General features: G+C 34.8%; 1 protein-coding gene across 3 annotated transcripts in view; it reads left to right on the plus strand.

Moving 5' to 3' along the window:
- FOCAD (focadhesin) overlaps positions 1–21,750 on the plus strand; it is a 362,553-nt gene that overhangs the window by 153,847 nt on the left and 186,956 nt on the right. For all 3 annotated transcript variants that reach the window (XR_012472869.1, XM_074208785.1, XM_074208786.1), the window contains 4 exons: positions 12,487–12,591; positions 14,381–14,482; positions 15,860–15,990; positions 19,637–19,763. Coding sequence is in view for 2 of the 3 variants with exons in the window: in XM_074208785.1 (XP_074064886.1) it covers positions 12,487–12,591; positions 14,381–14,482; positions 15,860–15,990; positions 19,637–19,763 (465 nt within the window). In the remaining variant the exon portion in view is untranslated. The remainder of the gene's footprint in view (positions 1–12,486; positions 12,592–14,380; positions 14,483–15,859; positions 15,991–19,636; positions 19,764–21,750) is intronic.

Genomic DNA, 21,750 nt, shown 5'->3' on the forward strand with positions numbered 1-21,750 from the left:
GACTGAATGACATATCTACTCATCATCTTTTTTACCTTGTATTATTGAAAGGCCTTGTTTCATGGAGAATTAAAGAAAACCCCACCTTTTTGAGTTAGGAGTACCTTTGCTCAAGTCCTGCCAGGGTTGCCTTTTGGTCCTGTAGCTCTGGGGGCATATCTTGCCCTGGGTGACTTTCTGAAATAGAGGTTCTTTACCTGGTGACAGTAAAATTGTTTTTTAAAAGTTTTTTGATAACTATACTATATTTCAATATAATTGATTTCCTTTGTAAATATGTATTTTATGCATTTAAAAAGCATTATTTTGCTAAGATTCATAGGATTCATCACACTTCCAGAAGGGCCCATGAAAAAAACAAAGAATAAGAGCTCTTGTAATTTGGGACACATTTCCAATTTGCATTGGTAGAGAGTGTTTTCTCCTTTTCCTTATAAACATGCAATCATACCCTGTCATTATCCATCCCCTTCCTGAGATGGTTATTTCCCATGTCCCTTCTTTTTCCTCTCCTTCTCTCCCTCCCAGCTCCTCCCAGAATAGATTTTAGCATGTCTTCTGATTAATTCTATTTCTTGGTTGCTATAGTTTAAGATACACATATCTTAAAATCTCATGGATCTGATTGAATATCAAAATTACTTTATCCCACTGCTCAGAGTTCCTAAGGGAATGTTTGGTGCCAACCAGTCTACTTCAACTAGTATTTACTGGACAACTACTCTGTGTGGAACACTGTCCTAGGTTAAAGAGAGACTTGTTTTTCTGGAAGGAAAGTATGAGATTACAACAGACTTTCTACCCCTGAAGGAGTATTCTGAAGCCTCCATGGCCATGTGTATTCTTTAGTTTTTCACTCTATTGATGGAGATCTTGGCAGAGTTCAAATAATGAGGAGATGGGGCAGCTAGATGGTGCAGTGTTTAGAGCACTGGCCCTGGAGTCAGGAGGACCTGAGTTAAAATTTGGCCTCAGACACTTAATCATTACCTAGTTGTGTGACCTTGGGCAAGTTGCTTAACCCCCATTGCCTTAAATAAATAAAAACTTTTAAAAAAATTTACAATTTAAGGCTGTATGGATAGAGTACTTAGTGATTCCCAGAGAATCATAGATATAGGTAATTTTACATTCAACATGTTAAGGGTTACCAAGTTGAATCCTATAACACAGGACTTTGGGACCATCTAACTTTACTAATCTAATCAATTGAGGGGGCAGCTAGGTGGTGTAGTGGATAGCGCACTTGCCCTGGAGTCAGGAGGACCTGAGTTCAAATCCAGCATCAGATACTTAATAATTGTGACCTTGGGCAAGTCACTTAACCCTATTGCCTTAAATTAAAAAAAAGATAATCAATTGAGAAACTAATTGTCCTAAGAAAGAGATAAGTACTTGTAAATAGATGACTTTTGGTTTTTTGGGTATTGAGTGGTACATTGTTATTAAAATAAATAACAGTATAGTGAATTGATTCAGTGATACCTGGTTTTTAATCTGACTTATACATTTACTAGCTTTGTGACTCTATCAGAGAAAGACTTTTAACCAGTTTCTTCATCTGTCCAATGAAGATAATGATTACTGAATCATCGACCTCACTGGGTTCTTTTGAGGCTCAAATGCAAATCAGTAAATTATCGCATCATAGTTTTGGAACTGGAAAACACCTTCACCATCTTGTCCAATTTACTCATTTTACAGATGAGAAAACTGGGACCTTAGTGTTTTGCCTAAGGGACCCCAGGTCCTAATCTCAGAGGTGGTATTTGAGCCCAGAATCCCAAAGTTAGTGTTTTCCCTACTGTAATAAGTTGCTTTCTATTGTTATGTTTTCTATTATTATGATTATTATTAACTATAGATACCATTGTTAGATGGGCTTATATCATTTTACACCTTTTGCATTGTTTTCCTTTCTCAAATTGTCTGAGTCCTTGGTCTAAATAGTAGAGTACATTTAACACCAGGAAAAAACCTTTCTAGACAGACATTGGATTGTCTTTATAATTAATGACTCATTGTTGAAATGTTGTGAGGCAGAAAACTAATCGAAATAACCAGTTTGGTCTATTTTGTCCCTCTTCATTTTTCCCCCTCAAGACACTAATGGGATTTCATTTAAACCATTTGGGAGTGTGGGCAATATACCTGTCTCTGTTGTCTAGCAAAGACAGATCATGGTTCCCAACATGTGATGATACTTATACTGTTCTGACTTAAGGGATGTGGAAGTTCCAGACAGCAACATTCCAGATGAAAGTCATGGAATTATTTTATTTTTTTAAAAAGGAAAAAATAAACACATGATCATGCATACCTTTATTAATTTGGTTTAAATCAAACTTGCTGAAAAAGCTGTTCACAAAAGCCTTACTACAGCCCACTACGTCTTTAATTGAATGAATTGTCTTGTTGTGCAAAACCTGTTATTGTGTGTGAAACCAACCCTGCTCTAAGTAGAAGACTGGGGGATGAGGGGAGTGTGTGTGTGTGTGTGTGTGTGTGTGTGTGTGTGTGTGTGTGTGTGTGAAAAATCATCTCACTGAGAAATCACTTATGAATAGTAACAGACGATGTATTACCATTACTACAGTCTCTGGAGGACATTCACCCCTTTCATAGTCTTTCAACTGCTGAAATGAAACATTTTAGTGTTAAATGACACCCATCTGGAAATCCTTCAAAGATTCATTCTCTGCTGTTTTTCAGTGTGGAAAGTGCAATGAAGAGAGGGGAAAAAAAAGTGTGTGTGGGGGGGGGGTGGGTGGGGACTAATTGTTTGCATTGTTCTCTTCAGGTAGAAGTCAAGTTAGGAAAAATCCATCACATTTGATTTGGATTTGATTAAACAGCCTTGAATTGTTTCTCATGACACCATCCTTATTTGCATCTATTAGTGCTGTTGCTGGCTAGGTGTTTTGTTGAAGTATATTCTCTTGGGAGAATATTGATGGTGTGTTTATTACTGCTTTTTTTTTTTTTTTGGTTAAGACACCAGGGTATTAGGTCAATCCTTATCTAATACCTCTATGTTATGAAATTAAACCTATTTTTCTTCATAATTTTTCTTTATATCTTTTAAGGTGTTTGGGTTTAGGTTAGTGAAATTACCATATTAAATATTTTATCTTGTAGAATTCAAGCTTTCTAGGGAATAAATACTTGAAAGAATCTTTACAGGGGTGAATGAATTGGTATTGATCTGAGGTGCAACTCTGTAACATGGTTATTAAATTGGGAACTGGATTTTCTTGCCAATAGATTACTTTCATTATAAACTGCAAACCTATTTGGCTGCAGTCTATTAGTTCTATAGTGTCTGTCTGTCTCTTGAGTATGGGTCTCTTCTGTTACCACCCCCCTTTTGGTTAGAGAAGGAAATAGAATAGTCAGGGTAGAAAAATTAATTTGGAAAAAAATTCTGTAAGGATTTAAATTCATATTTGTGGGTTTGTTTTTTGATACACCTGATTTTTTTTAATTGTCATTTTATTCAGCATCTCTCCTCTCCCCAGTAGGTTCATTATTACATACCTGAAAAGACACAAAACAGAAATGTGAAAAGGCATATAAATCCTGCTGAGTTTGGTAGGGGCAGCTTTTGTTACAGGTGAACAGTTTGATATGTGCATTAAAACTTATTTACTTAAATGGGTCTTGAGAGAACAGGAAGGAATGGAGCAATGATAATAATTGCTGTTAATGATACATAAATTCTTGAGCTCCATTTAGAAATACAAATAATTTTATAAAATGAGAGCAAGAAGCCCTTTGTCAGGTTGCTAATGAGAGGCTTGACCTAGCTGCTGCTGCTGCTGCATCTTTGGGGATAAGGAGAGATGCAAAATGCACTGTTGCTAGGCAACTTACTTGGCTGCCTTCTGAGCTGGTTCCTATGTGCTAAGAGCTAATGAATCTTCATGTCTGCATTTTGAAACTGTTCAAAAGCCAATGTAAGATTTACCCAAACATTTAGCATTTATAAGTACCTGAACCAGTCCTGCTATTATTTGCCGATCAAATTAGACTGTATTGAGCATTGGTTTATTCTATAAAATAGGCCAGGATTGAAAACATAATAAAGTTCTCAGTAATGAGCAGCAAGAAGTATTTTTAGCTGCTCTCTGTTGTACTAATGAAACAATTTTTTATGAAACTTTAGTTTAAATATTTATGCTTTTCAGCATGAATGATAACTAGTTACTGTCTTCCTCTCTGGGCATATCTCAATCGAACCATATGTATACCGTGTGCTACTAAAACAAATCTATTTTGAGAGCTGGAAATATATGGTTCCTTAAAGGAGCTTAACTCTTGAACTGATCCTTCTGCTTTTCCTTGGAAGGGATCAACCCCCATGGTTGAATATCATAAGCCAAACAGAAGAATATACTCCTACATTTTGTGAATATGATTCTGAAAAGGGGTGACATTGAATCTGGCTGAAGACTGTTGAACTCATTCCAGTGATTTTAAAAAGAGGGACAATATTTGTTGTATTTTAAATTTAGCTATATTGAACATTGCTGAAAGTAGGTTAGCAATTATTTGAGGCATACTGACATTAATATAGGGTTTCTAGTGTCAACAGTATTTCCTGTGTAACAGAAATTAATCAGTATGAATTTTTTTTAAGGATTTTTCTAGCTTAGCATCCTATAGGATGAGTTGTTAGTTTTGTAAAACAAATATCTTGCACATATTAGATGTTCTTCAGATATTTGTTAATTGTTTTTAAACCTTTTCATAGGTAACATGGTAAATTCCTTTATTGTTTTGTTTCTAGTTTAGCTTTACATATGAGATTATAGTTTGTATATTTCTAAAAAGATATAGAGTAGTTTTCAGTCTGAATTAGTAGAGGATATTTGCTGACTGTGTATTTTGTATAATTATAAAATCAAAGACAGGGATCCCTTTCCCCCCACAAAAGAAAACTGGAAACCTTAGAGATCATCTTGTCCAATTTCCATGTAAAGCAAATGAGAATTTTAAAGTTTGTGTCAATGCTTCCTTTATAATTAGGAAAATATAGAGCTAGAGGATGATACCTGAAAGATATTTTTGAGATCATCTAGTCTAATCCCCTCATTTTATGGAGAATATTATGATCAGAAGAGGAACAATGATTTGCTTGATTATTTGCAGAGCTGGGACCAGAACTAGATCATTTAACTTCTGGTCTAAATTTCTTTTTCTTGACTGATGTGTAAACTAATGGACAGACTTAGGTATGGCATAAACATCTGGTTAATCAACTTATGTGGTCATAAATTATTCCACAGTGTTATTTTTGACTGCTCAGTAGAGATTGGGCTAGTTATCCACCCAGGAAAAAAACAGTTTTATGAAGAATGCATATTTTCCAGATTATCACATGTATTCAGATGCATTGTCCATTGTAATAGTTTGTTAGTACATGTGTATTGGACAGAGACTGCACGTAGTCACTTAGCTGGACCCAGGATTTAATAGGAGGAGGAGGAGAGTGAACTTAGATTCCATTTGGGAAATTATGCATCACTTTTAATGAACTCAAGCTGTTTCCTGTACCCAAAGCCCTAACACATATCTTATAATACTGATATTCTCTTGTTGATGCCATATGGCTGCCATTCAATGAACAGCACAGCCCCTTTTGTTTTATATTATTTATTTCAGTCTTTTTTTTTTTTAAGGTTTTTGCAAGGCAATGGATTTAAGTGGCTTGCCCAAGGCCACACAGCTAGGTAATTATTAAGTGTCTGAGGACAGATTTGAACTCAGGTACTCCTGACTCCAGGACCGGTGCTCTATCCACTGCGCCACTTAGCTGTCCCTTATATGTCTTATATGTCTTTGGTGACACCTTCTATACTACTTATTTCATATAAGTCATCCATAGTAATATGTTGATGCTTCCCATGTGTCTTTCCATTGCTTTAGGACATTACCAATGGCAATACCAATATATGAAATAAGTGGCATAAGAGAAGTCAACAAAGATATATATGTATTACTGGAAAAGTATTGAAGCTTTATACAAAAATATTTAATATAGCATTGTAGCAGATAATTGAAAATATGTGTGCCCATCATTTGAGGAATGGTTGAACAAATTATAGTATGTGAATAAAATGCTATATTTTTATACTATAATAATTGACAAAAGAGATGGTTTCAGAGGAGCCTTGGAATAATTGTAGGAACTGATTCAATAAATTGAGCAGAGCTAGGAATACATTTGACTACAGAATTTTGAAGGAAAATAACTTTGAAAGACTTAAGAACTCTGATCGATGCTGTAACTAATTATAACCAATGATAATACATGCTTCCTACCTCCTTGAAGGTGATGGACTAGAGGTATAGCATGAGATAAATCTAATATATAGCCATAATTTGCTTCTAAGAATGAGTTTGTTTTTTTTCTTTTTTTTTTTCTTTTCGAGAGAGGAATTATGGATAGATAGTAATTAGGGATGTGCAGGCAAATGTTTAATATCCAGATTTCTAAAATAGTACCCTTTTAAGTCTTATCTGCATTATTAGCATTTCTACCCCCCCACTTTCTTCAATCTATGGAATAATTTAAAAAATTAAATCAAACCCTTATTAGTAGTATTTGCCAATTTTCAGAGGTGAACTATTTAGACTAAAAATTTAGCAGTTGGCTTTTAATGAACCATTAAGAGTTGAGGTAGGGGCAGCTAGGTGGTTGCACAGTGGTTAGAGCACCAGACCTGGAATTAGGCTGGGTTCAAATCCGGCCTCAGACATTTAATAATTACCTATCTAGCTGTGTGACTTTGGACAAGTCACTTACCCCCATTAGTTTGCAAAATAAAAAAAAAAGTTGAAGCTGGCATACCCTTGGTAGTGACAATGATGAAGAAAGAAAGAAAGTATTACCAATGAAACAATTTTAAAAATACAGAAAATAGTAGAAGAAAGTTCAGTTAGGAGATACTGACAGACAGGGTTCTTTTGTTGTGTTATATATATAGACACATCACATAGTGGTGGTTCACTATGACATATTTAATAACTTTTCTTTTTTAAATTGAAATATTCATATTTGTGCTTGCTTTCCTAAATTATAAAAAATAAAAAACAAAACAAAATAACCAAACCTGATAAGTAGCCTGAATTTTGCACTGATATGTATAGATATTAAATTACCTAGTAGAATTTCTCCTGCATTTTGGATAGTTACTTTGTGAATAATTTATGGATGGAATTTAACAAAACTTTCATATGATAAGTAGAAATAGATGGTTGTGATTTGTCCATAGAGTGAGTACCCATATTGATGAGATCACTCATTGTAATAGGGCAGTCATCATTCATGCTCTTCTGCTTACATAGCTTCAAGACTGAAAGTGTCCTGGAATATCTGACAGATCACAAAAGGAGTTTTACTTTGCCATAGCAGTTAGGGAGAGGATATTCAGCCAGGACACAGAATCAGTCCTTTTAGATGCAGCTTCCTTTCCCATGATGGTGTCTCTACTGCTCAGAAGCCTGAAAGAGGAGTAGGGGACTTTGAAGGGCCCTGGTGTTTTTAACTTCAATATCAACTCCCCTCTAGTGCTTTCTCCTATTATGTCTTTTTTTTTTTAAGGTTTTTGCAAGGCAAATGGGGTTAAGTGGCTTGCCCAAGGCCACACAGCTAGGTAATTATTAAATGTCTGAGACTGGATTTGAACCCAGGTACTCCTGACTCCAGGGTCAGGCCACCTAGCCACCCCCTATTATGTCTTGAGAATTGTTTCAGTGGAGAGGTTCAGTTACCTTACCAACCTTACAACCATGAAGACCTCAGTTCAAATCCCATGAACTTTTGTGTGACCCTGGATAAATCAGTTGGGCTCTTAATGCTCTAGTCAACTCTCTAAGATCTCTAACATTATGAATCTCAGAGAAGGTTCTGACCTGCAATTGAAGAGAGTGTCTCACCTTGATGTATCTTTTATCTGTGAATTCACTGTTCTTGCCTCAGTCCCTGGGGAGATGGGCTGTATGCCTTACTACCACAGGAATCTTAATGAAATAACTTCTTTTAACAAGGTCCAAGGGCTAAGATTTGCATACTTTGTTTTCAAGCATGGTATTAGAGAATTTTAAATCTGAGAAGTCTTAAAAATCCTTGTGGATTTGGGGATAGCAAACAGAATTTGGAGTGAGACCTGGATTCAAATCCATTTTCAAACACTTAATATTTGTTTGATCATGGAGGATTCTTTCAATGGGATTATGGACTCCAATAAGCAAGGGCAAGTAGACTATCTTTGTACTGACCTTAGGGCCTACCCTTGTGATTGTTGTATTTGCAAAACAAGTCCCTGAAGATGACTGAGTTTGTCCCAGAGAAGAAGAAAATACATTTGCTTCCCCTCTTTGCTAGAGATGTGGGAATATGAGTGTGAAATACTTTATTTACATTTAGACATAATTGGTGAAATTGGTTTTGCTGAACTCTCTTTTTTCTTTCTAAATGTTTTTTTCTAAGAGGTGGCTTGGAAGCAAAGGGAATGAGGAGAGATGTGATAATAAAAGTGATATAAAAACAAAGTTTATCAAAATAAGAAAAAATGAATCCCTCACTCTCCATCCTTTCTTCTCAATTCCCCCCTTTCCCTTCCCCTCCCTTCATAAATTATTTTATTCTCCTGAAAGACAAGTCCAAGAAAAAAAATTAATTTGCTCTTTTGTTTAGTTGCAACTATTATTCCCCACTGCATACTGTGCTAGGCACTTGGGATAGTTGAGATTTTACTCTATTTAAAAATAGAAAATAACATCAGATATTGAAGAATGCCTTTTGGAAACTTGCTTTGATATTTCCTCTCAAGTCAATGAGTGATTGTCTTCCTGTTCATAGATTTATCTGACCAGGTTTGTTTATTGCTCTCTTAATGAGACTATATTTTATTGCCTTTTAATGAGTACCAAATGAGATAGATGTGTGTGGAAATCTGGAGTTCCAAAGAAAGGCAAGGGCTTCTTAACAGACTCACAGCTTAATAAGCAGCAGGATGAGATTTGAATCCATTGCTTCTCATTCCAAGTTCAACTATCTTTCCTTCATTGTGCTAGAAGGCTTCTTTCCGTAATAGACATACACTCACAACCTGTTAGTCAGCTGTCATGAAAAGGACACTCAACCAGTTAGCTGTGGATTAAAAAATTATTATTCAAATAAACCACTGATTGGTTTGGGAGAAACTTGCAGAATTTTTTTTTCAGGAACTAAATCTTTTATTTTACTGCAGGTGGGGTACCCTTGTTAGTAATTCATTACTCTGCAGGTTTATTTATTTTTCTGACCATGCTGTGTCTACTGTATCCCCTGATGCCTTTACCCCTTTCATCCAGATTTGTTGTAAAAAGTTTTATGGAAGAGTTGAGAGGATGCTATTGAGATGTGTTTTTGAAAAGAAATGTATTATCAGGTATTCTGCTTGTAACTGCTGTGTATTCTAGTATAGGACAGATGGTATTTTCTCCTTTCCATTTTGCAGAGCCTTTTCATAGGCCTACTGTATTGGTCTTGTCACCATCACACACATTTCTCTCCCCCCCTCCCCCTCCCCCTCCCCCTCCCTTCATCCTGTTATAGGAAAGCATTTATAAAGTAAAAATGTTCATACTATTTTTTTCTATTTATTAGGTTCATTACTTAATATTGAAGAAAATTCTGGATCTGGGAAAGTGCTTTATTTTAGAGAAAATAAAATTTTAATTAATCTTTTATCATACTGTTTCCTTTATCTTAAAGAAAAAATAGTTATTGTTCCCTTGGTTCTACTTTCTTCACACTATCATTTCATACAAATCTCTGTTTCTCTGCATCCCACATAGTCATCAATTTTTTGGAACCATCTTATTTCATTAAATTCTTATTTATAATCTTCACTGTCTTTCAGTCAATCAGTATCTGCTTTGTTTCAGGTTTCTTTTTTTGCTGTATGGAGTCCCAATGTTATTTTTTAAAATGTAGATTTCAAAATGTATAAATATATTTTAATGACCCTTGAGCCAACTGACGTATTTGAGGGGCATATACTTACTAGCAGGATCAGTGATTCAGTCTGATTTATTTATTTCAGCATTTAATTAATTTTGGATCTTATGATATTTTTATCTGTTAATGATTTTCGATCATAGTTTTAATAAATGGAACTTCGAACTTTTATGTACTTGCCACTTTCATGTATTGTTTATATTCACTTATTTTTTCATACCTTTTAGTTCCTGCATTGCTGGAAGCTTTTTGAAGGCAGGAGATACTATGTCTTAGGATCCTCTTGTCTACCTCTGTATTCTGACACTGTTCTTCTAGTCATTCAGTTTTACAACCTCAGAGTCATTGTCTCTTTCCCTCACTCTGCCCCTCCTATTCCTTGGCAGTCACCTCTTCCATAGCATCTTCCAAATTTTAAATCTAATCCCTCCACTTTATGCTTTCTTGCATGCAGCATGTTCTCTTTTGCCCTCCTTGCTTTTGCAAAGGCTATCCCCCAGTGCCTTTCTGGGAACTCCCAAGTTCCCTGCACAGCTCACCTTGGGTACCACCTTCTTCACTGAGAGAAAGAAGGAAACCAACCTTAATATAACTTCTGCAGTCTCTCTCCCCCTCTAGTCCTGCCCCTAAAGAAAAAGCAGCCAAACCTAGAGAAATGATGGGAAACACCAGCCTTAGTCTCAGGCATATGAAGGAAAGATAACTATTTTTTTCATTCCCCCAGAGTATAATTAAAATATTTACTTAAAGGCCACACGACAGAATATATTGTTTTATAAGATGCCAGTAAATTTCCCAAACTTCCTTTATAAAATTAAGAGTCTGTCAAAGTGTCTTGGTAAAAACTGTTTCCAGAAGGGATAATTCATTGAGACACGAGGAAAGGCAATCTAGGCTAACCTTTGGTTTTAATTAAAATGGGGATTGAGGAGCCAACACGAAAAATTTGTCTCACTTCAATTGCCTGAAAGTGAAGATGGTTGAAGCTCTATTCCAAGAATCACTCCACCAGATGAGAAAAAAATAAATTCTTCCAAAATTTATGCTTTCTGAGGTTGTAGCCATTAAATTCATGACATCAGACTCTTCTGTGATGTATCTTCTTCATTAAGAACTGCTTTCTGAAGTGAATGCTCAGAGTTTAATATTCTGTTTGGTTCCTAAGAAGGAAGGAATCAAATATTTTCTAGGAGTATGGATTTCTGAAACAAACACAGAGTAATAACAATTAAAAAAAAAAGATTAACAAGTAGGCAAAAATATACTTGTTCAGTGTGACACTTGGAAAATGGAATGTCTATAAAAATATCACAAAGAAATTATTTGGTTACCTTTCTTCTCTTTTACTTCTTTTTTTCTGAACTCCTATCTTACTATTTGTATCACACGATATAATCCTTATTATATATTGTGTTGTCTTGCTATTAATAGATCTGTAGGGTGTTAGAACTGGAAGGAAACTTATATATCATTCAGTTCAATTCTCAAATATTATGGGGATGAATATCTGCCTGGAATGTACTTCTTCAGTAGGGGTAGCTAGAACCCTAGCCCTGGGTTCAGGAGGTTCTGAGTTCAAACATGGACTCAGATACTTAATACTTTCTAGCTGTCTGACCTTGGGCAATCTGAGTTTAAATGCAGACTCAAATACTTACCACTTTCTGTCTGACCTTGGGCCAAGTACCTTAACCCTGATTTCCTCATATCCAGGGCCATCTCCAGTCATTCTGATTCATATCTGACTGCTGGATCCAGAGGAGAAAGTGGGACTGGTGACTTAGCACAGAAACCCCTCCCCACAATCCAGTTCATGTGCTTGTCATGGCATCACCTCCCTAATGCCATTGTCATCTTTGAGAACAAAGGATAAACAACAACAACTTTTTGTCTGTGTCTCTAGTATAAAGAGTTCTTCTCTTCCTTTAAGATCTTAGATAATATCTTCTGAAGTTTCTCCTACTTCCCCAACTGATAATACTATTTCCCCATAGTGTTAATACATAAAACAAATATTTGTGTATTTATTAGCTATGTATTTATGTCAGGTTAATTTTTTTATATACTTGTCTCCCCATTAGAATGTAAGCTCCTTATAAGAAGAGATGTTGACCTTCCCAGCTTCCCATCTCAGACATATACTGGTTCTATAATAAGAGTGTAAGTTTCTTGAGGTGTTTTGGAGTTAATTCTCTCTCATTACCCTGAAACATCATCAAGCAGATAATTCCTCAATAAGGGCCATTTGACTAGAAGAGAAAAGGGTAGAGGAGAAAGGGAATTATGAGACAGTCATTAGCAGTCAGTTATTTAATTGTGCTATTTATAACTTACCAACATTGATATTATGAAAATTTTGCATAAAAATTTATTATTTATTTTTTTCTTGCAAGTCATTGGGAATAAGAAAAACTACATTTGTGCTATTTGTATTGAGGTATAGCATTAGTTAAAATACTCTTTTTTATATATTCTAGGTACCAAATCTAGTCCCTGTTTTGATGTTCAAGCTTGGAAGACCACTGGAACCTCTTTCATACAATGATATTTTGTATACTCTACCTACTTTGGGTGTACATAAGGTTAGTAATTAACAGAATTACTTTTTCTAAAAAAACCTTCCATTGTTTTGGGAAATTTTTTTAAGGAAACATTTTGAAACCCATTTTGAATCATGGACAAATCATGTAAGTTCTTCAGAGTCCAAAGCATTGTTTTTTGTTTTGTAAATGTTATTTCTTTTATTGATTGATATTGTATTTTGTTTTTCCAATTATGTGTTATAAACATTTTTCAACATTCATCAACTTGCATATTAATAAACACTTACCACCCTCCCTTCCCACCTCCCTCCCCTTAATCTAATAAAAGTTGTTCATGTTCATTTATGTTTATGTATTAGTCATTTTTTACAAGGAATTAGGACTAAGGGTAGAAAATAACCATGGGATAGGAAAGAAAAACATGAGTTTTTTTTTAAAAAGTGAGCATAACCATTAGATTCTGTGGGTTGGTTTTGTTTGTGTTGCTCTGCTCTAGATGTGGATGGTGTCATCCATAACAGGTCTTTAAGTGTTGTCCTAAATCTCTGAATTGTCGAGAGGAGCTCTATCCATCATAGTTGGTCAACTCACAGTGTTGTTGCTAATGTATACTATGTCCTCGTGGTTCTGCTCTCTTCTCTCAGTGTCAGTTTATGTAATTCCTTTCATGAAACTTGTTCAGCTGTTCCTCAATTGATGGCACCCCATCAGTTTCCAATTCCTTGCCACTATAAAAAGAACTGCTACAAATGTTCTTGACCATGTGAGACTTTTTCCACTTTTTTATGATTTCTTTTTTATATAGGCCTCATATTGGTATTAATGGATCAGTGGACATGATCAGTTTATTACTTTTTGGGCATAGTTCCATACTGTTCTCCAGAGTAGTTAGATTAATTCACAACTCCACCAACAATGCATTAATGTCCTGATCTTCTCACAACCTCTCCATAATTGATCATTTTCCCTTTTAGTCATCTTAGCTAATGTGATAGATGTGAGGTTGTACTTACCTCATGGTTGTTTTAATTTGCATTTCTCTAATTATTAATGATTTGGAACATTTTTTCTTCATTTTCTTCATTCAAAAGCTGTCTATTCATAGCCTTTGATCATATTTCAATTGAGGAATGACTTGTAACCTTCTCTGTTTGATTCAGTTCTCTATATATTTTAGAAATGAGATCTTCATCAGTTGTGAAAATTGTTTCCCAGTAAAGCATTGTTTTATCTTGATAATATGGCTAAAAGCAGCTGGTTAATAAGAGTGAACTGAGTGTTGGTCTTGGAGCCAGAAAGAGTTGAGTTCAAATTCTACTTCATAAACTTATTATTTCTCTGATCCTGGACCAATCACCACATCTCTCTCTATCTGTCATTTTCCTTCTCTATACAATGAGGGAGTCTACCTTGATGACCTCTAACATGGTTTTCAGCTCTGAATGTCTGTATTTGTACAATCACAGTATGGTATCTCCTCAATAATATGATAAGATCGAGGTACAGAATTGTTAAATAACATGACTAGGATTGCTCAGCTAAGTGTCTGAGGCTGAATTTGAACCTAGATCTTTCTAACTCCAGACTTAATGCTATATTATATATTTACATAATATTATAATACCAAAGTAGATACCAAAACATGTAATACAAAGCATCTATTAAAATATATTATCATTCTATAATTATCAAATAATAATATCTAGTGTTTAGAAGGATATAATATTTGTAAAGCACACTGCAAATCTTAAAATCCTGTATTATTTGATGGTTACTTTAAAATTATCAATCTGTGATGTGCCCCTCAAACTGCCGTCCTGTTTTCCAGGTTTGTGTTGCCCAAATACTGCGGGTAATCCAGGTTTTGGGAAGTACTCCACAACTTAGAGCTGTAACTTTACGCCTAATGACATCTTTGTGGGAGAAACAGGTGAGCCCAAGATAAACTTTTGTGCAAGACTTCTTTCTTTTTTTTCCACTTTAAATTGTTATTGAGCTTTGTTTTAAAAAAAAGTTATTCAACTTCTAGATTAAACTATTTTAGACATTAGAAATATAGAGACAAAACCAAAACAGTTTCTGCTCTCAGGGAGCTTATATTTTGTCATGCACTGGCAAAGGAAACTTAGAAAAATCTCTTGGACAATTCAGTTGAGAGCCAGGCCAGAAGAGGGTCCTCAACACTTAGAGAAGGAGGAGAGAGGAATCAACACCATCATAGCTGCAGCACATTAAGGAGTGTGAGGCCTGCAGAAAAGACCACCAAGTCTGGCAATTATGAGTAATTTTTGGAAGAGTTGTTTCTAAGATCTATGAATCTTATTATCAAAGACTTGAAGAGTAAGAGGAGATGAAATGGAGGCAATGAATTTAACTTTTTCTTGGATTTTGAGAAAGTAAAGAGAATTCAAGAGAATAACTTAAAGGAATGGAAGGCTCTTATGATAGTGTTTTTAACAGATGGAGGTTACTTGGGCATGCTCTTTGGTAGCAGGGAAAGAAGTTAGATAAAGTTGGAATGTTTTGAAAAAAGGATGCACTTGCAGGCAGGCTGCAGTAGAAGATAGGTTGAGTTCTGTTTAGGTACATAGGTCAAATGATTAGTCTTGATGGATAGGAGAGTTATCTTATTAGAAGTTAGAATAAAGGAGGAGAGAGACAGACACAGATAGATACTAAGCTTGGGTAAGAAATTAGGCAAAGAATGACTTCTTTTACCTAGAAAAATATAGTCATACAGAAACAATTATTAACACTCAGAACCCAAATGCTGACCAAGTGAGAGCTTTTGTCTATGGTCCTTAAGAAAGAAATCCACCGTGTAAATCCCTGGGTATCTTAGTGAGGGTTTGAGTGATCAAAATTTGCATTTATAGGGACAGAACAATTGAAGGGGTGACCTGAGGCTAGATAATAAAGTTTGAATGAATGACTATCAGAAGACAAACAGTTAAATTATTATAGTGAAAAATAAATGGCAATGATGAGCAAAGAATATTTTGAATTCCCATTCATGACCAGGGTTAGTTGCCCATGCATACAGTGTTTTATGAAGGAATCTAGTTCTTTGTAACTACCAGAAAAGGAATGTTTGCACTGGAACAAAATATTCCTAATGAAAGATTTTTTATTTAAGAAACAGAAAGTGATCACAGCATAGTTTCTTTACAGTTGATTAGAAAAAATATAATTTCTAATGTAAATTATTGTGAATTTTGGAAGGCTTTTTATAGCAATATGAAGCTTTGAAATTATAATTAGAATCTAATTTGGAAAATCTCTTTCTAATTAATTTAATTCTTCCTAGGATCGTGTGTACCCTGAACTGCAACGATTTATGGCATTGTCAGATGTACCATCTTTGTCTGTGGGCAAAGATACCCAGTGGGAGAAACTCATTGCCAAAGCAGCCTCCATCAGGGACATATGTAGGCAAAGGTAATGCAAAGTGTCTATGCAATTGTGTATACTTAGATAAGCATACACAGTTTGGATTTTAATTTCTTGGCAATAAGAATCCTAGAATCATGAAATTTGAGAGTTAAAGTAGAGAGAATCACTTATTCCTAAGTTTCCTGACCTGGGGTACATGAATTTTTTTCTTTCTTTTTTAAAATACCTTGAAACTGTATTTCAATATAATTAGTTTTCTTTGAAATCTTATTTATTGCATTTATTTAAATGCATTTTATGCATTTAAAAAGTTATTCTCAAAAGGAGTTCATAGGCTTTACCTGACTCCCAAAGGAGGGCAAGAATCCCTGATTTAATACCACACAAATTTAAGCATCCCCTGCATGACTTCTGTCAAGTGATCTTCCAGGGCATTCTTTTCATAGATCTCATTTTTAGGACCAGTAGTCTTATATTGAACCTAAATCTGCCTCCTATTTCTGTTCCTTTTTTTTTCTACCTCAAGAATAAATATCATAGATGTAAAACTTCCAGTTATTGTTTTTTGCTTCTTTTGTTGATTAGTCTTTGATATATGTGCTGAATCAGAAAACTGAATATAGTTTTTTAAAATGGAAAAAAAAGCAAACCATATATCTCTTGTCCATAACAGCTGTTTCAGAGCTTAAAGACAACTATCACATGCCCCAGCATCTTCTCATTTATAGATTAAATATAATCTATATGTTATGTTCTCTATATTATTATAGAATATATAACTATATAATTATATGATATATTATTGATAATATAATCTGTCACTTCTTTTAACCAGGTCTCCTTATAGCATGATCTTGAGATCTTTCACCATTCTGTTTACCATGGTCTGGACATTATCCAATTTATTAATATCCTTCCTAAAATTTGGCACCCTGAACTAAACATAGTACTATCTCCAAGTGTGGTCTGACCACCGGGATTATCACCTTCTCAGTCCTGGAGGTGAGGCCTCCTTTAATGCAGCCAATGATCACATTAGCTTTTTTTTTTTTACTTAGCTATCACTGTTGAGTCATTGAGCTTAAATTACCCTAACCTTTTTCCCCCAGCTCCCCAGATCTCTTTCAGATGAATTGCTGTCTAGCCATCCCTTTCCCAATTTGTACTACTTAATTAGATTTGTTTTTTTCCCAGCTCAACTATTAGGAGTTTACATTTATTCTTAAGTTTCCGCTTTCTTATTTCAGCCCATCATTCTAAAATTAGGCCTATTTCCATCCCAACTCTGCCATCCGTATATTAGCTACTCCTATTTTGGTGACATCTGCACATTGGATAAGCATGTATTCATAGTAATTAAAATAAGGGGCAGTGTGTTAGGGTGACTGAAGAGCTGGCTTCATAGTCAGGATGACCTGGCTTCCATTCCTTTTTCTGACACATCCTGGCTCTGTGATCTTTGACAAGTTATTACCAATGCCCCGGTAACTACAAGAGAAATAATTTTCTCAGAACAGTTTCTGATGCTTATTGGTAAAATTAATTTTTTTTAATTGAGGAGAGCCCTCCCCTGATGAAATTACAGGTATCAGTAATTCACCTTCTTTCTGTTTCCTCTCCTCCCCAGGACCAAAAACAAACTAAAACAACCTATATTTATCCAGTGCATTATGGTTTACAAAGCACATTATTTAAATTATTTCATTTAATCTTTTCAAGAAACCTGACAAAGTAGGTATCACAGATATTATCTCAGTTTTGCAATTAAACTCAAATTAAGTATCTTGCCTATAGTCACTTGAGTAACAAATTCCCGTATCTCTCGATTCAAGTCCAGCTTTCTTCCCAAAACAGCATAATGCCTCTCTTGCCATCTGTCTTATAAGCAGCCTATAGCCCAACAAAGATACCAGAACAATCCACTAGAGAACTCCATACATAGTTACAGAACCAATGATGACTACATTTTGAGACCATTCATTCAATTAGTTCCAAATATACCTTTTTTTTAAAAAAAATATTATTTTACTTACATTTCTCCATTGTGTCGAGAAAAATAATGTGAGACTTTGTTAAAACTTTTCTAAAATTTTGGTAAATGAAATTTCTGGCAAGCCCTCAATAGTGTAACCATATTAAAAAAAAAGTTCCTGGAATGATTCATTATGAAGCCATAGTAATAATCATTGCTTCCTTTTCTTTTTTTTAAATTTTATTTATTTAAGGCAATGGGGTTAAGTGGCTTGCCCAAGGTCACAGTGCATGAGACCAGATTTGACCTCAGGTCCTCTTGATTCCAGAGCTGGTGCTCTGTCCACTGTGCCACCTAGCTGCCCCTGCTTCCTTTTCTAGATACTAACTTTACCTTGCCAAAGTGAATCCTAGAATTTTGCTAGAAATCAAGTAAGCTAAGCGACCATAATTTGCTGCCTTGGTTTTTTTCTCTCTTTTGATAATTTGGGACATTTGTCTTTCTTCAATCCTGTTAATGTTTGTCTTTGTTTTTTTTTTTTAAACATCAATGTAGGTAATTTTGCAATTCCAACATACTTAACAAATTTTGATGGTGTCTGAGGAGAATTGATAGAACTACTTGAGAGAATATCAGAGATTGCCTTCACTTTTTAATATTGAACCTCACCTTTATCCCTTTCTGTGGTTAAGTAGAAGACTAAGGAAATATTTTTTTACAACTCTTGAATAAATTTTTCTCCATACAAATGTTGTTTGTGGAACACAAAATGCAAAACATAATCATCCTTATTTTTTCTCAATTCAGAACCTTGAAACTGAAGTACTAAACTCTAATCAAAAATTATTTGATTCACTCTGTATTAATGTCTTATTATTAAATTATCTGTAATTATGGGTATTTTTATCATGGAAGGAATTATTTGTGATTGATGTCTATAAAGAAAATGGCTTGGAATTGTTACTGATATTCTGTGCTTTAAAACTAGACATCAAAGAATCAGGGAGATGACTACTCTTCTTCATAACTAAATAAAGATGGAGTGGTTGGCATTCCTTCTTCCTTCTCTCTCATAATAAAATTACATTTGTGGACATTCTATTTTTCAACAACTTATTTTGTTTTTTTATGCTGTTAAAAATATGGGGTGGGATGGGGGCAGGGAGAAAATAAATTAGATACTGTTTAAAACTAATTATAGTTCTGCCATTATGAATGTTATCACATTCCTATAAGACCAAAATAGGACATGACCTGGCATGATCCTACTAATAATACATACATAATCCTACTAATATTTTGTCTTTCTCTAGATTGCTCTACTATCCCCCAAAATTAGGAAGTTGACTTTAATTGAAAAAGTATAAACCAAGGTAAAAAAGACATAGCTTTCTCTATTCTGATTCTATCTTCCTCTCTCATCTTACCTAGACTTTTGTCTGAGTTAACTGAAGTCTAAAATCACCTTTTCTATTTTGTAAAAGATTTTCACAACCAAAATCAGTGTGAAAAATTAGGTAAGGTGATAAATTGATAAAATAAAAAGATAAGATAAATTGAAATCAGGTGAGATGCTAATTGAAGAACTACTTGAACTACTCTTTAGAAAAGATAAAGCTTATTAAACATAGCTATGATGAAGTAGTCTTTTCAGCATTAATGCAGAAGTCTTGTATTAACACTGATTTATTCCCCCCCCCCCCTATGATTTCTCAATAGACCATATCAGCATGGAGCAGATATGTTGGCAGCCATTTCCCAGGTGTTGAATGAATGCACCAAGCCAGATCAAGCCACTCCTGCGGCCTTAGTATTACAAGGTCTTCATGCGCTCTGTCAAGCCGAGGTAGGCTTCATCTGAATTGTTCCTGAGAACTTTGTGGAATAGAGTACTTGGACATAGGGGACCCTGGGGTCCAACTCTTCATTTGGAGAGATGTTTCTTAGGATACCCTCTCAGAAAGCTGAACAAGCACACATCACAGTGATTTTTTAGTTTATATTAGAGAAAAAGAGCTTATTTATTAATAATTGTTAATAATTTAGGTTTTCAGAAAATCTTCTGATTTCATTTTTGTCTCATAATAGACATACAAGATAGATTCTTTCAAGAATGTTTAACCATTTATTTAGAGATGAGAATTTAAGTGACTCTCCCTCACCCCCTGAATCCCCAAAAGAGGTCAGAAGTGTTGGCATTGCTATGAAATCTGTCTTCCTGACTCCAACCTTGTGATGTTGCTTTTCTTCAAGTTTTCAGATTCTGCTGGCCCCAGAAAAAACTAGACTTATACCCAAAGAAAATTTGACTAATTGCACTTTCTTGTTCTGTTATTCCTTCTGTTTACCTTGTTCTCTTTTTAAGATTAAAATGGAAATTTTTGTTGAAAATGAATCATTTTATTGAATTCCCTTAAGACAATGTTTCTACCCAATGTAGGCATTAGTGATCAGTGGAAGGGAAATGTGAACTGAGCCAGGATCAGTTTTACAGCCAGGGAAAATTATTAATGACTTGAAAATACTCAGAGAATATATGTTCTTCTTGAGATGTGATGACCTGGAATTTTAACCATATTCTAAAGCTTTGTTGTCTGGAAACCTGTTCAAGTCTCTTTCAAGGGCAGGCAAACACCATCTCTCCCAGAATGCAAGAAATCACATAGCATATAAATTTTATATGTTTCTTTTACAAAAGCATTTGATGCTCAAGAAGTTTTTAATGACTATTGGAAGTGATCATCCAGCTTGAATACCCTGAAGAAGTCACGGGAATCCTGATGTTTTCCTCAGTTACAAGACTAAAATAGTGGATGATTTTACTATCATCAATATAGTTTAATGAGGATTTTGTAACATAATCACCTTCATTCATTCATTCTGTCAATATGAATGTTGGAGGAGAGCCAAATTTTAGATAACATAGCTTCCTTCAAAGCCTTCTTCATACAGTTATGAGGTAACTTGAGATTTTCAGCTGTTGTAACTGTAGAGTGTTTGTAGATAGAAAACCTTCTAAGTTGGCAGATTTGTAAATCTGGACTTAGTGATGGACCATATATCCATCACTTGAGGCAATGGACTTGAGGCTCATTTGAGGCACATTAAATTTGTGGGATCTCATGGGGTGATTTTTTTTTCAGTCAGAATTCGTAAAAACACTACTGAAGAGGTGATTTTTGTCTGCATTGATTAAGCAGCATACATTTGAGCAAAATATACATGAAGGAATATATACAAGTATATACTTTGAAGAACGTATAGATCTTTGAAGTACTTGAAATTACAGAATTGACTGAAATTTAAGAAGGAATGTTGCTGAAAAAGGATAAAAACATTATTTGTACAAAAAATATTCAAAACAGGCCTATTTGTGGTAGCAAAGAATTGGAAATTGAGTAAATGTCCATCTTTTGGGGAATGGCTGAACAAATTGGTACATGCATGTTATGGAATGCTATTGTATTAGAAATCAGGAGGGGTGGTAATTCAGAGAATCCTGGAAAGACTTGCATGAACTGATGCTGAGCAAGATGAGCAGAACCAGAACATTGTATACCCTAACAGCTACATGGGAGTACTGTTCAACCTTAATGGTCTTGCTCAGTTCATCAGTGCAACAATCAGGGACAATGCCATCTGTTTTCAGAGAAGGGAACTGTGGAGTTTAAACAGACCTATTTTTTCTTTTAAAAAACGTGTCTTATGTACTACATAATTTTTCTATCTGTAATATTTTATTTTCTCCTCAAGGATATGATTTCTCTTTCAACAAAGTTAATTTTGATCAATGTATATCATGGAAACAATGTAAAGATTATCAAACTGCCTTC

The sequence above is a fragment of the Macrotis lagotis genome, chromosome X, assembly GCF_037893015.1.
Source record: "Macrotis lagotis isolate mMagLag1 chromosome X, bilby.v1.9.chrom.fasta, whole genome shotgun sequence".
Classification (NCBI taxonomy): Eukaryota; Metazoa; Chordata; class Mammalia; order Peramelemorphia; family Peramelidae; genus Macrotis; species Macrotis lagotis.